At 39.7% G+C, this 16,336-nt stretch overlaps 1 protein-coding gene and 1 pseudogene across 2 annotated transcripts; both read right to left on the bottom strand.

Moving 5' to 3' along the window:
* Positions 1–847: 847 nt before the first annotated feature.
* On the bottom strand, positions 848–3,313 carry LOC100451518 (farnesyl pyrophosphate synthase-like; annotated as a pseudogene).
* A 101-nt stretch (positions 3,314–3,414) lies between these two features.
* On the bottom strand, positions 3,415–16,335 carry NEK2 (NIMA related kinase 2). 2 transcript variants are annotated; one of them, XM_002809490.5, is made up of 8 exons: positions 16,016–16,335; positions 14,931–15,148; positions 14,115–14,355; positions 11,834–11,916; positions 10,920–11,046; positions 9,749–9,968; positions 7,740–7,865; positions 3,415–4,287 (listed from the first exon to the last, which is right to left on the bottom strand). In XM_002809490.5, exons 1-8 carry the CDS (start codon positions 16,109–16,111, stop codon positions 4,061–4,063), a joined length of 1,338 nt encoding a protein of 445 aa, XP_002809536.1. In that variant the 5' UTR covers positions 16,112–16,335; the 3' UTR covers positions 3,415–4,060. The 2 variants fall into 2 exon arrangements, with proteins under 2 accessions (XP_002809536.1, XP_009236261.1); XM_009237986.4 differs by having other exon boundaries at positions 3,415–4,263; positions 16,016–16,288.
* Between the last annotated feature and the right edge of the window lies 1 nt (position 16,336).

Raw genomic sequence — 16,336 nt, 5'->3', positions numbered from 1 at the left:
TTAAATAGTGAAAAAAAACATAAAACAGAAAAAAAAAACAAGAAAATTTGACATATGAAAAAGTGTATTACAGGAATGGATTATGGGCAATTGCATGGAGATAGTCCATAAGAGCTGGCCAACCTCCACAATCATTAACTATATTTTAAAGTCTTGCGTCATGAGGAATAGCTGCTTTTTCTCTTTTAGGGCATGGCTTTGCTTGGAGAATATGTTCACATTCACTCATTAGGTCACAAATTTGACAGAAACAATACTGGTGATCAAACAGCAACACCATTGTGTATTTTCTTATCCTACAATGTACATATTTATTTTCAAACCAGTCGGTAACTTTGCTGGCGTCTTCAGGCAAATGTGGCTTTAATTCATTATAAGTTTCTAGAATGTCATCAGCTGGAAGGAATTTCAAGGCAGGCGAATGACACAATTTTTCTCCATCTCTTAACACATACTGCACACAAGGAAACCCCCTTCCCCCCGCCACCCGCCCTTTAAGAGACAGGGTCTCTCTCTGTCTCCCAGGCTGGAGTACAGTGGCTTGATCACAGCTCACTGCAGCCTCCACCTCCCGGGCTCAGACAATCCTCCTGCCTCAACCTTCCAAGTAGCTGGGACCACAGGGACACGCCACACCTGGCTGACTTTTAAAAAAATTATTTCTAGAGACAGTGTCTCACTACATTGCCCAGGCTGTTACGGAATTTCTAAGTTCAAGCGATCCTCCCTCCTTGGCCACCATGCCCAGCTGGAAAGTGCATTTTTAAACTGAAGTTTTTTGTTTTGTTTTCAAGGTTACACAGTAATTTATTGAGAGCCTCCTCTCCCTGCCCTTGCAGTTTCTAGGTCATTTTTTCTACTTGTAGATTTTGCGTGCCAGCCCCAGAAAGATGGCTGGGGGCAGGGTCATTGCGTACTGTTCAATGAGACCCATAATGTGGCTGTAACTGTCATCCTCATACTGCAAGAACATGGCCAGCAGATCTAGCTCCTCATATAGTGCCCTCTCCTGGGCCACCTTCTCGGCTTCCTTCTGCCCATAATTCTCCTTCAGGATCTGGTACTGTTTCGGAGTGGCCCATTGCAGACACTGAACCACCAGCCAGCTGCATCTGTTGTCCTAGATGTCAGTGCCAACTTTGTCAGTCACGGTGGAGTCCCCAAAGAGGTCAAAGTGATCATCCTGAATCTTAAAGAACTCTCCCATCTCCAGCAGGATCTTCTTGGCATTGGTGTGTGCCTTCTCGCCATCAATGCCTGCCATATGCCAGGCTGCAGCTACAGGAAGGTAGAAAGAGTAGAAAGCTGTCTTGTACTTGACAATTTGTACTTCTTTTCCGTGAATCTGCCAAGATCCACATTGCCCTGGGGGGCTGTGATGGGGTCCAGGGTCTGCCCAATCTCATTCTGATAGGAACTCTGCAGGAAGAGCTTGATCAGGTTCAGGTAATAGGGCTGCTCCCAGCAATAGAGCTTTAGCAGGCAGTAGATACATGCTTCCAGAAGCATAGCATCATTGACAGCATCCAAACCCACGCCCGGCTTCTGATACCAGCAGATCTGTCCCCAGTGGGTGAAGGATGAATCCGTGATGTCATCTGCCACCAGGAAGAAAGTTTGCAGCAGTTCCACACACCAACCCACAGTCAGGGTCCGCTGGAAACTATCAGCATCCTGTTTCCTCGGCTCCACCAGCTCCTGGAATGCTAAGCACCATCAAACCCCGGTGATAACTTGCCTCCGATGGCATTATACTCCAGGACCTCCTTGAGCCGGGTGATAGCATCTCCTGTCTCTGGGTGCCCCATCTCATTCTCAGTCAGCACCCTAACAATCCGGGAGAAGTGCTGAATGAAATCCTGTTTTTCTTGGGCGTAAGCATCTGATTTTTGGTCTCTATTCATTCTGAGGGAGGAGCAAAGGGCTCTATTCCTAGATGCGGGTTCCTGCTTCTAAACTGAAGTTTTTGTCATTGCTGTATCTCATGGCCTATCTACTCATCTAATTTTCTATCAAATGCATTGGGCTGAATGGAAAAAAAAACAAACTTTATTGGTAACACTTTGAAATTCACTTTTAGAATCTTTGATCACACCTAATTCCAAATCTGTTGTTACGGTTTGGGGATTCAATCGAAAGCTATTATCTTCTGCAAAGTGCAGCAAGTCTTCAAAAAATTGTTTAAATGACTAGATAAGTTCTAGAATCTTCAGAACCAACAGGGGCATGAATCATGTATAGTTGATAAAAACCAGTGGGGACAGTTTTGAAAGTGCCGTCCACTAGCCAAAATGAAACATGACAGTTTTTCTGTTAGATTTAGTGGTAAATATAAGCAGTCTATCTTCGACAGTCAAATCCCTAACCAAGAACAGTTTGGTTAATGAGTTTTGTAACACTGGAGGAACCTCAATATCAGCAAGTGTCTTTGGTTCACAATGTTGTTCAGCTTGTCGAATTTTATTCTCTGACAAAGGGCATTTTTTGAAGACAAGCGTGGCACTATTCATGAAGGAGCAGAATTTGTACATAACTGAATAATTTGGCAGGAGAGATTTCTTGTACTTTCCACCTGAAAAGCTTTTATGATCTTCAAAACACTAAACATTGAGGAAAGATATAACCCACCTAGTCTACTGAGACTCACATATTAACCTCCTCTGGAAACACCCTCACAGACACACCTAAAATAATGCTTTACCAGATTTCTAGGGATTCCTTAATTCAGTCAAGTTGACACATAAATCAACAAATTCACCCCTTATCAACTCGATATCCATCCACATCTCTTAAACCATACTTAATTTCCAATGAAGACAATAACAAGGTAACAGTTCTGCCTAACGTGATGCAATTATCCTGTATACAGCTGAAACTGCACTAATCCCTGACTTCGAATTTGGCTTTCAGGATTTTAACATCTGGGATTTTAATCTTTCAGGATTGTGATTTTGGAAGTTCACACGTTAGGGATTTTGATCTTTTGGGATTTAAGACATTAGGGATTTTGGTCTTTCAGGATTTTCGCATTTGAGATTGTGTCATTCAGGATTATGATCCAAACCCATTGACATTTTGTTGTCAGAGGCTGTCCTGTGCATTGTAAAATGTTTATAGTGTCCCTGGCCTGTACCCACTAGCAGCCAGCAGCACCCTACCACAAATCATGACAATCAAAAACGCCCCCAGACATTGCCAAACGTCCCTTGAGGAACAAAATCACCCTGTTAAGGACCACTGGCTTGCATACATGGATTAATGAGATGGGAGGTAAAGGGCCATACAGTTTAGGACTGGAATGCCACTCCCTTGAGCATCAGATCCATGTTTCCTTCCATACCCTACAATGAAGACCTACAAATCATAAACACAACTCCCATCAACTAAGAGACCAACAAATTCAAGACACATAAATACAGGGAAACTAAAGAATTCTTTTATTTAGTGGGAAAGAAGTAGGTAAATGACAGACAGCTCATATTCTGTTAAACAGAAAAAAAAAAATACAGACATCACAGTGATGAATTTTCACAAAGCTAATAGATTTGAACTACAGAGCAATGGAATATTTATAAGCAAGATGTCATGGTATTAATGACCAAATTGCATCCAACTAGGTTTTCTAAGCTCAAAAACATTTAAAATCTCAGACTTAAAATTTAAATCTAGACATGACAATTGTAAGCATACCACTCAAGTCATTTAAAACTATTCAGTGAGTGCTACTCCTGCATAAATATTTTTTTCCTAACATTATTTTTTCTCCCAAGATTTAGAATGTCACATCTCATGTTCCTACTAGTAATCACACACAGGATTAAAAGCCCAAACAAAATATTCTTTTTATAATATGTTCTTAAAAGACAAAAGAAAAATTAAATGTGAACATTTTGTACAATAGTTGCTGAAGAACAGCGAAACCAATTCCAAAATATCATGTGTACTATACAGAAAGGCATGGATCATGGAACCAAGTATTTAACACTACAGCATTTGAATATCAGTCTTTAAAGGCTGGTAATATTACATCCTGTACACAGCTCTGTGTCTCTCTACCTGGCTAGCGCATGCCCAGGATCTGTCTGCTTTTCAGTTGGTAATTTTTCTCAATATCTGACAGGGCTTGAGCCCGCAGCTGGGCAGCATGAAGCCTTTTCTTCAGGTCCTTGCACTTGGACTTAGATGTGAGCTGACTCTCAGATTTCTCACTCCTCATGATGTTCTCTTTACTTTCCCCACTGAAATGAACTTTCTTCTTAATTACTGAGGATGGAAGATTAAGAAGTTCTTTAGAAGGAAAAAGAAAAAGGGCTTTGAGTTACCTGAACAGAATTCAACTCCTTCATACTTATACTCATCAAAAAGTATTTGCTCTTATGGCTCACATTTGAAATCTAGATGCCTGTTTTATTTTCTCTGGGACAGGAGGTTAGGGGTGTAGGACTGGCAGAAATAAGCCTTTTAATCCACAGCATTGAAAAAATAATATTGGAATGTGCCAAAATTCAAGGAACGTAAGTTTTATTCTCTTAACAACCAACAATCAATTTTACTCTTAAAGTTAAACACACTGAGTATTATGGACAATATAAAACTTTTGGAAATCAATGTTATTTATCTCTATCCTTAAAAATAAGTGCCATTCTATGCAGAACACCTTACCTACAGAAAAGTATAGAAGCAGAGTTTTTTTTTTGTTTTTGCTTTTTGTTTTTTTAATAGAGAACACCTACAGTTTTGCTTAAATGTTCAAGAACACTTAGTTCAAAGCATCTTAATGGACCAGAAATCTGTTTCCAAAAGAACCTAAACAAATTCAGTGTGGAAAAGGTAAATCAAGTAAAAGTAGTAAAAACTGTAAACTATTCTTTACATGGAAAAAATAAATAATAATCATATTTACTTAAAGTGGCAACACTATTAACTGCTGACAGAATTACTGGGGGCTGGAGGCTTATAGATTCTAGAATCTTTTTATTTTTCCTTTGTGTTAAAGGAAATATGTTCGAATATTTACTGAGCTCGTAGGATGGGCCACTGTGAACCAAACAAAGGCCTATTCTAGTAGGAGGAGATAAACCAAACACAAATAAACAAGTACTGGTGGGGAATATTTGATGGTAATATGTGCTATTAGGAAAAACAGCCCTGGAAACAGGGACATGCTGGGTGGTGGCTGTAATGATACAAAGCCTCATACAGTCATTTCTGAAGTAAGAAGCCACAGGGCTGTCTGGATGAAGAGTGCTCCAAGCAGAAGAATAGGAAAGGCTGGCACACAGATGCACTGCCTTCCAAGGGTCCTATGACTTCGTGCTTCATACATCACTTCTGCTTCAAAGCAAACTGGATTGCCTTTAGACCTTATCTCCACTGTTTCAACTCTATCCACCTTCTTATTACCACAAATACCTTTACATTTGTAAGTCAACATTGTCTTACTAATGGGAGTTTTATTTTGTTTTTGTTTTTGTTTGAGATGGGGTCTTGCCATGTTGTCCAGGCTGGAGTGCAGTGGCTATTCACAGGTGCAGCTGTAGTGCACTACAGCCTCGGATGCCTCGGCTCAAGTGATCTTCCTGCCTGAGCCCCCAGAGTAGCTGGGACTATAGGTGCACCACCACACTTGGCTCTTAATGGGACAGTTTTATAAGAAAGAAAGTGTTTTTAAAACATTTTTAAAATTCTTCCATTAAATAGAAGAATTAATATTTCATCAAATAAGAAAAGAACAGCTTTAAAAAAAGACACTGCTGCTTGCTGTGATGATTTCAATATACTTGTGATGGCTTCCTCATGTGTGGATTTTATAGCCCAAGGATGGGGAGAGGATATTTCTAACATCCTGAGTTCAGAATGGTACCCATTCCCCACTGCTATGATGCTTATCTTATAGCTCTGATGTGTTCACTACTTTCAGCACTCAATACTCTAAAATGTCTGCTTGCCCCAGTGGATACTTGATTCCTATGGCTCATTTTAAATATTTGCCATGATTCACATATAAGTAGATCCCCATACTTATCTGTGTTTCCTATAAAGTAAAACACATCATCCTTACTTAGCTATTTTCATCTTTTGCTCAAAGACTATCAGGGCAAATGTAAATAAACTCTTTAACTGAAGAGCCATCCCCAACAGGGTCTTAAGTAATTCCCTGCAATGGGTTTGATGCATGAAATTCATCCAGGTAAAATTTTCTCCTCATTTTATCACCCTAATCATGATTAAAGTTTATTTTGTCTTTATGGATGACAGTGTGGAATCTATGAAAAGCCAAAATAAATATTTTTACAATATTGAAATGGTAGATGGCAATATTAAGAAAAAAGAAGGTATTTTAACAGAGATGAAGCCAAAGTTTCATATAATCCTTGTTTCATTTACTTCTATCAGTAGTTTCATTTCTTTCCATCACTTATTCACTACAAAGTTATTGTGATCATCAACCTAACTTAAGTAGGGTTTTTTTGTCTGTTCCATTTACAAAATGCTGCCAATGCTCACTAAATTGACCACATTACATCTCAATTTATTAAAGATGGGAATAATAGCTTTCATATATGCTGTCCTACATGGAATAAGGGAGTTATAAAAACTCTAAATTTTATTGAAAATTCAGATGCTCGATTTTTGAAACCAACAACTTTTAACAGTTAGTTTATGTCATAAAGAAATCAAGCAAAAAGATGTTTCACAGTTTGCATTTTACATAATCTTAAAGAGTCAGTTAAATCAGATTGAGGGTTTCTATAAAATGGAGAATGTTAGACAATGGTTCACTGGTATATACGATAACCACATCTCAGTGCGGCAGAGTGAAGGGAAAATGCCACACAAAGGCAGAGCCCTGAGAAAGCTGAATATCTACATACCAGACTTTAAATAAAGAAGGAAATGCAGAGAACATATGTAGATATTAAACAATCAAATTTCGACAAATATCTTTCAACTTGAAAGGGTGTTAGCAAAGATTCAAACGTGACAGCCTATTCTGCAGGTGGCTTATCATGCCTTTTAAGCCATGCTTTCTACGAAAGATGAGGCATGGCAGTATTAAAATGTTGATTTTTACTTGAAATGCAGTTTATTTCTCTGAAATCTGAAACACACAATAGTTTTATAAATGCCCTCATTTTTAAAAATAAGTATCGGCTGGGCGGGGTGGCTCATGCCTGTAATCCCAGCACATTGGGAGGCCAAGGCAGGCGGATCACGAGGTCAGGAGATCAAGACCATCCTGGCTAACACGGTGAAACCCCGTCTCTACTAAAAATACAAAAAATTAGCTAGGCGTGGTGGCGGGCATCTGTAGTCCCAGCTACTTGGGAGGCTGAGGCAGGAGAATGGCGTGAACCCAGGAGGTGGAGCTTGCAGTAAGCGGAGATCGTGCCACTGCACTCCAGCCTGGGCTACAGAGTGAGACTCCATCTCAAAAAAAAATTAAAAAATAAAAAAAATAAAAATAAGTATCAATTACTAAACATGTAGTTTGATAAGCTAAAGAAAATCAAACATGAAATTCTATGACTCATTGCCTCAGGTCTATGAACCCAGGAAATAAATCATTGCTATAACAGAATTTTGTTTCCAATGAAATGCATATATTCAATGAAATCCGTCTTAAAATTTGAGACTTTGTAAATGAAAAGGGCTACCTAAGCCACTTTGGGAGCATCACTGGTGCACATATCTTCATTTGTAGCACCAGCTTCTGTTGACTGAGTTGATTCTCATACCTGGACTACTTGCCAGAGACAGGAACTTCCGTTCCTTTAGCAAGCTGTAGTTCTTCAACAGATTTTCTGCTCTAGCCAGTTTGTCCTCTGCTAGTCTCTCACGAACACAAAGCTCCTGTTCTTTCTCTTTAAAAAGAGAATGGACAAAGAAAAAAAAAATTAACAAGTGACTTTGACTAAAAAACAATTTACATTTGGCAATCTTATCACCACTAGCATGCCTGATACTGATAAGCAATGTTTGGGGAAAGGATTCTCACTGTGCCTCAGTCAATCTGATTATGTTAGTTTTTAATTGAGTGTTTTAGTAGGCTGTCTGTTATCTTAGATTTTCTTGAAAGGACTTATTTAAACAAATACAAAGTTAGCTTCAACCTTTGGTCATCTTTTCTGGGAGTAACTTATTTGAGAAAACAAAAAACTAAAGCTATCTCTGCTCTTCACTGAAGACAGGCAACAGCTAATTTTCAGGGCATGATCTGGCCTCACAGTACAAAAATCTCCTTCTTCTTCTTGAATGACCACACCCAAATAAAAGAAAAAAAACACAATTCGGTTAGGCAGTAGTTCATAGGATTAGTATTAATAACAAAGGTTACTATTTATTCATGGCCCAAAATTCAGAAAGTATTCAGATTTCAGTTGCTATATGAAATTATGGCTGGGCACAGTGGCTCACGCCTGTAATCCCAACACTTTGGGAGGCCGAGGCAGGTGGATCACCTGAGGTCAGGAGTTCAAGACTAGCCGAGTTAACATGGCAAAACCCCATCTCCACTAAAAAATACAAAAATTAGCCAGGCATGGTGGCAGGCGCCTGTAATCCCAGCTACTCAGGAGGCTGAGGCAGGAGAACTGCTTGAACCCAGGAGGTGGAGGTTGCAATGAGCCAAGATGGTGCCACTGCACTTCAGCCTGGTCAACAAGAGTGAAATTCCATCTCAAAAAAAAAAAAAAAAGAAATTATGAAACACTGGGGAAAGTTATAAGAAAAAGTTTTCTTATTTTTTCCAGAGGTTTCCAAGTAAGTATAGGTTGTACCTATACAGTAAGCATATCTCACAGGACTATACAATATTTCATTATTTAAAGCCTGGATTGGGCATAAAGCTGCAGAAGTAAAATCAGGTGAGTCATGAGGGTGACAGGTGACAAATACGACCCCATCTCTCGTCTCCTGATGTTAAAATGAAGAACCTCACTCTGTAGCTACCTTGCATAACCCTAAATGCTTGCTAGTAGCTCTCATCTTGGTGGAGTAGACACACTTTCAATATCAAAACTAAATTAGCACATAATCAGTTAATACTCATAAGTCAATGTTAATACCCAACAGAGTATTATTTATAGACTTAAAATATCTTGTATCTAGATTCTCTATTGAACTGCCTGAACAGACCAGGTGTGGTAGGTCACACCTGTAATCCCAGCACTTTGGGAGGCAAGGTGGGAGGATCGCTTGAGCTCAGGAGTTCAAGACCAGCCTGGGCAATATAGTGAGACCCCATCTCATTTTCAAAAATAAAAAGTTAAAAAAAAAAGAAAAGAATTGCCTGAACATATCTCATCTACGTACTGTAGGGTTTTGGACCTGGAATTCTGTTGGAGTGGCCATTTCAAAAGACAAAAGTCATGGTTTTTTATTATGGAAAGCAGCAATTTTAAGACCTTCCTTTACAGTGGGAAAACATTAGGGTATTCATAGTAGAGACGAAAAAGAAAAAAGTAACTCTAGAGTAAAATACAAGGCTATCTTATTAGGGCCATCACAGTTAAGGCCCAATAATATATAACTAGCAACTGATCTCAGAGAAAGATGTCCAACATGAAGGTGCCAGCAAGCCTGATTATTAAAAAGTCTACAATACATATTTTGGTTTCTCAAGTATTTTTCAAAAGCTTGTAATAAGATCTGTATGTATAAAATATTCTGCTCAAAGAGATATTCAGACACATCAAAATAACCCACTTGGTAGTTCTCCTTTGCTTTCATCCCCATTCAGACTTACGCTCCAATCTTTCTTCTCTTGCTTTGAGAGCTCGCTCTCGCTCCTGTAACTGAATTTCCTTTAGTTTCAGCTCACTCGATACAGGGCTGGAATCCTGCGATTTTTCTGGCTCTCCTAATTGTCGCCCTCTTCTCTCAAGATTTCTTCTTTGCTCGTCTGCAACCAAATCTGCTATTAAAGGGTTCTCAAGAATTTCTTCAACAGAAGGTCGATGGTAATCCTGGGGAAAAAAATACTCAAGTGTTATAGTCAGATTGCATAACAGAATAGTCCTCCTAAGACAGCAGTTAAAATAAAAGGACATATAAGTATTTCCAAGACAAAAGAAAGGACTCCTTTATGGCTAGGTCTTAAACACTTGGAAAAATAAGTTCACAGGTGGTTTTAACTCATGAGGTTCTGGGTCCACAAGGTAATGCAGATGTTAACTTACCTTTTTTCCCTTTTCCTCTTTTCACCTTTCTAAGAAGGTTCAATCCCTGAAGACTGGCACATCTTGTGCTGGTGCTTGGTAGTATTGCTAGGGTCTGTTTTAGGGGAAGTACTGCCCTTGCGTCTCTAAACTACATTTAGCAAGATACTGTCTCACTGACTCTCAATCCTGTCACTTCATCTGTACCCTTGTCTGTGATCCTACAGCATTTTCCTTCTTCTCTTATGTCAGCCTGATCCCCAGAACATCTCCTTCCCCATTCTATAGCCAGAGTTTTTCCACATCATCTCTTTATTGATTTTCCCTCTGCTTTTTTGCTGTCCTCCCTCCACCCTCCATCACCCCTCCCCTTCTTCTGGTCTCTAATCTCTCAATTAGAGCTAGAGGCAGAGTAATAAACTCTTATTTCTGGCCCCTTCCCTCACTACCTGCCACTGTGAGGTAGGCAAGGACAAGGGGAAGGAGAATTTGAATTCTTTTTGCAATCTTTCCTTGCTACCAACCATCTGCTAGCATGGCAGAGTGGGAGGAGAAATAAAGAAAGCGCAGAAGGTGGGCCAGCAAGGATGTGCAATTTGCCAAATTTACATATGTTTTCACTTGTGTTAACACAGTAAATTTAGCTAAGAAAGTATATTTAATGTTTCTTCAGTCTCCATTGATCTACAAGAGAGAATGTATGCTCCAACACTTAACTGACAGCTAGAAACAGACAATATATCATCTTAGCATCTTTACCTTTAAGTTTAACATCCTCGTAATAATTTCATTCAATTCATCAGAGTAACGGTATGGAATTCGCCTGAATTTGCCTTCTCTGATTTTCCCAGCGAGTTCTTTCTGGCTAAAAGCTGTAAATGGAGGCCTAGGATTAAAAAAGAAGAAGAAGACGATGAAGACATTTTCAAATTGTAAAAATGAAAATATACAATAGGAACCAAATCCAAAGCACAGCTTAAGCTCCAGTTTGTATTTAAGTTTCTACTTCTGGGATTTTCTTCTTATAAGTAAGTTTCCCAACCTTGGCACCATTGACATTTGAGGTCATATAATTCTTTGTTGTGGGGGGCTGTCCTGTGCATTATAGGTACTTTGTAGCCTCCCTGCCCTCTACCCTGTAGATTCCAGGAGCACTCCCCAGCTGTGATAACTAAAAATGTATCCAAACATCATCAAATGCCCCATAAGAGGCAAATTTGCTTCCCTTATCCCTGGTTGAGAATCACTGCTCTACAGAATAGTTTCAAAGGAAAAAAAAATGAAAAGAACAAAGGGAAAGAATTGGAGCTCTTCCCTGCTCTACAGATCCCCAGACCTCTACCCCAGTCTTGTTTCATTTCTTCCACATCCTTACAGTAGCTTTACCTTACCTGCCTGACCTATGTGCTCTCCCTTGAGCTAAGTGTCAATCTAACAGGAAAGCACCTAACCAGCCAAGACCCTTGAACAGTCAAGACCCAGCCTCATGGCTTATAGTTTTAATTTGTGAATAGTTTCTTTTAGCCTGTTCATCTACCTTAATTTTACCCAGGGTACAATTCTTTCAGACTTGAACATACTTTCGTTAGCACAGAGGCTCAAAAAACTGAACCCAGTGAAATGTGACAAACAGTACAAACCTTAGACTAGGAATCCGTCTTCTTCATACTTACATTAATGCACATAACTCATACAGCAAGCAGCCCAATGACCAGATATCTGATTTCTCATTGTAGGACATGCGATTCATTTGTTCCTATACAGGGAAAAAGGGTAAGAAAGTGGAAGGTGTTAAGAGTTTATTTTGTTTTGAAACTTATAAAAGACATTAAATTACTCCTGAGATAAAAACAGAACCTCAAAGTTTTTAGCTTAAACTTTATCTTGAAATTTATAATGGAAAAAAGGCAATGATCTTGTCCCAATACACTCCATCATATATAATTCATTCACTCATTTTTCATTCACAAATGAAAGTGCTTAGTATAGACTAGGCACTGACAATACAGAGGTGAATATGAGAGACTTCTATTCTCAAGGCAAATTAAGAAACACCATTTTAAAAGAACTAGAGGAAATTTAAGAATAGTCAAAATATGTATCTAGTCCACATTTAAATGGATATAGACATAAATAGCTAATTGAATTATCCATTTATATTTTTTCTCAGTCCACTGCATAAATCACAGTAGTACCTAATATTATCATTACCTATTTTATTGTTTGCCTTTCTTCCACATCTACAGTAACAACAGCCTACCAGAGCTCTTATTCTCAACAGAGGGAATAGAAGCAATCTCTAGTGGCTGGTTAGTGTTTTAAAGTCCAACTGGTGAGTCTGATGCCACTTTTTGACAATCAGTGCCTTAGGAAAGCTGAACCACTCTAATTACAAGGGCAGGAGGGAAAAGGAACAAAAGAATAGGTTTCAAATTTTCCAAGAACCACTTCTGGATAATTGTCCTTTATGTTAAAAACATTCTATTTGGAATTTGATACAGTGAGAAAATGGTACTGTTCTGGCTATTCTTAGTCAAAACCAAAATCATTAATTTACAAAGTTTTATACTATAGTCAGATCTGTTAACATATTTATAAGTATTTGGAAAATCCTAGAAAGGTGAACTACTAAAATACTAATAAATATTTCTTCATCTTTATCTGTTCAGATGTCATATACTAACACATTAGTGCTATCACGATTGACTTAAACTTTTTAAAAGCCATCAGGCAATATCTAATAACAGCCATAAACATTTATCCCAGCAATTTCATTTTATGAACTACACTCCAAGGAAATAACCAAAAAGGAAGAAAGAATAATTCATACAAAGATGTGCAGAGCAGTACTTCTAAGAATGGTGAAACATTTTGGAAACAAAATATCCAGCAATTGAGGTAACTGGTGAGTGGACTCAGCAAGATATTTCAGGAAAAGGCACAAAAAAATAACATGTACAAAAAGTTAACATTGTAAAAACGTGCTATCTGAAGTGAGCAAACTTCCTGAGCTCTGATTCTGCATGCACAAGAATCATTTACAGAGCCTGTTAAAATGCAAAGTCTAAAATAAGAAGTACAATATTTAAAAAAAAAAAAAAAAAAACAGAGTTCAAGAACCTACCCAGAGATCGAAATTCACTTGATGGATTTGGGTTTGGGTTTGGGACCCAGAACTCTGCATTTTAAACAAACACTCCAAGTGAGTCTGATGCAGATAACCAGAACCTACACACTGGGAAACAACTCGAGGGCAGGGACAAAATCCATTTCATTTTTGTAATCCTTGAGTTTAATGCATCGTAATCATTCCATAAAAGCTTGAACTGAATATGCTTTAATTTGCAAGAATGCTCAAAAAATTGAACCCAGTGAGAGATGACAAACAGTGCAAACCTTAGACTAGGAATCTGTCTTCATCATATTTACATTAATGCACATAACTCATGCAGCAAACAAAAACTGATATAAACTTTATTGGTCTGGTGGTCCATGTGGAAAAATGTAACAGTATTTTCAATTCTTGGCTACTAGATATTACTAAACAAACAGAAAACTCAATTTCCCTGCTTCAGAATGCTTAACATTAAAAGATGTTTTGGCTGGGCATGGTGGCTCACGCCTGTAATCCCAACACTGGGAGGCTGAGGTGGGCAGATCGCTTGAGGTCAGGAGTTCGAGACCAGCCTGGCCAACATGATGAAAACTTGTCTCTACTAAACATACAAACATTAGCCGGACATGGTGACATGCACCTGTAGTCCCAGCTACTCTACTCGGGAGGCTGATGCAGGAGAATCCTTTGAACCCAGGAGGCAGAGGTTGCAGTGAGCCAAGATCACACCACTGCACTCCAGCCTGGGCAACAGAGCGAGACTCTGTCTCAAAAACAAACAAACAAGAAAACAAAAATAAAATATGTTTTAAAAAGTATCTAAATTCTGAAATACTTACAGGAGACATGTAATAAGGTGTGCCAACAAATGTTTTTGCAAAACTCGTGTCGTGGTTTAATATTCTAGCTAGCCCAAAGTCTCCAAGCTTGACGTTTTGCTTGCCATCCAGGAAAACATTGGCTGGTTTCAGATCCCGATGCAATACAGTATGACCACCATCACTTCGTCTGTGGCATTCCTTTAGGGCCAGAGTCAACTGAGTCATCACTCGAAGAACAAATTCTTCATCTAAGTATTGCCTGAAACCAAAGCAGTTATACAGCATATAACTTCAAAAAAATCATTGCCAAGATGGGATGATATAAATTATCCAGTGTACAAATAGGGAAATTATTTATTTATTTATTTATTTATATTTTTTGAGACAGGGTCTTGCTCTGTCACCCAGGCTGGAATGCAGTGGCATGATCATGGCTCACTGCAGCCTTGACCTCCCAGGCTCAAGTAATCCACTTGCCTCAGCCCCCCAAGCAGCTTGGACTACAGGCACATGTCACCATACCTGGTTAATTTTTGTACAAACAGGGTCCCACTATGTTGCCCAGGCTGGTCTTGAAATCCTGGGCTCAAGTGATCCTCCCGCATCAGCCTCCCAAAGTGTTGGGATTACAGGTGTGAGCCACCACACTCAGCCTATAAATTGTTATTTTGATATAAAATATGGGTGTTGATTCACCGGGAATTTTCTAAAGTACTATGGACCTACGAAACAAATACAAGTACACTCTTCCATATTACTGATCCTAAAACAAGATGCTTAAAATAAATGAAACTAGACCAATTTCAGCTTACATTTTTAAAAGATTATGCTTACCTTTCCTTGGTTCCCTTTGTAATTACACTAGCTAGATCCCCTCCTTCACAATATTCCATTACAATGTACAGTGTTGTATTGGTCCGGTCAATAATCCGATCATAGTAACGAACGATGTTTGGATGTTTCAGTTCACGAAGCAAATTCACTTCAGAAACAAGCATTTGTTTCTCAGCTTCTGTCATGGAGCCATAGTCAAGTTCTTTCCAAACTAATATCTGAAATAAGAATTTCCAAGGTATGAATGAACTCATTATGCTCAAAAACAAAGAATGAAAGTTCCAAGATTTAAAAAATTACCTCCCTTTTAATTATATCCTACAATCAAGGTCATTATCTAATTTAGTTCAATGAACTTAAGGAGCTGTGAGTTTACTTCCATCATCTTCCTCCAATTTCTAAGCAGTAAATGATGTTGTAGGGAGATAAAGGGGAATGAGGCACATGAGGCCTCCCCCAACCCCTACCCTCAGTTCATTAGTGGGAAGTTGGCAAAAAGGTACTTTAGTCAAAATTGGGGTGGAGGTGGTCAAAGTCCCTGCCCCATTCAACCCCAGTCGTGTTTTCCCAGGATGAGACACCTTGGTAAAGATCCCTCCATCAGCAGCCAGGCAGTTTCCTGTCCAATGTTACTTTCTGTAAAAGATCTACCTATATACATTGGGAAATATGAATCCAATAATCCGAATAATGGGTATTTTGAGGGAGTCTGACTGCAGATACAAAGCTTCGGGTTCTGGTAGTCTTGCCCCTTTCTTGTGCCTGAGAGGGCCACTCTTAGAGCTCTAAAAACAGCTCAGGAATTAGCTACGTGTCACCAATGGAAGGTCCTTAGCAAGCCATAGCAGGAGAAAGAGAAATGGGGAGAGAAACAGGAAAAGATGGAAATACATATATCAAAAGACGCGGTCTCCCATCCTTTAAGCGACCCAGGACAGGCTGTCAGATGCAGACCCAGGAAAGACAGCTTAGTCTTCCGGGCACCCACTTCCTCAGCCCTCTCAGTTCCCTTCGGTGGCGCAGGGCGCTCACCCCGGGGAAACGAAACCTAAGCAGGGGCGGGCACAAGGAAGGGCCACGCTCACCTTGCCATCACTCTTCCTCCGGATCTTCTGGCAGCGGCCATAGGAGCCTGTGCCAATGGTGTACAACACTTCATAGTCCTCAGCCCGGGACGGCATGGCCGGCCAGACGCCAGAGTCGCGCTGCCTCACGCAGGTTGCGCCCCCAAGTGCGGAGCTCCAGGGACCAGGAGCTCCAGGGACCAGGAGCTCCAGGGACCTGGACGGAGAAGCCCCCAAGCAGCACTGACCCGCCACCGCTGGCTTCGGCCCCGTTTAACCGTCGCGGGCCCTGATCTCGCAGTCTATTGGCAGACGGTGGGCCCGCTTCGCCTCTCTGATTGG

The sequence above is a fragment of the Pongo abelii genome, chromosome 1, assembly GCF_028885655.2.
Source record: "Pongo abelii isolate AG06213 chromosome 1, NHGRI_mPonAbe1-v2.0_pri, whole genome shotgun sequence".
Classification (NCBI taxonomy): Eukaryota; Metazoa; Chordata; class Mammalia; order Primates; family Hominidae; genus Pongo; species Pongo abelii.
This window is presented reverse-complemented; position numbering and strand designations above follow the sequence as displayed.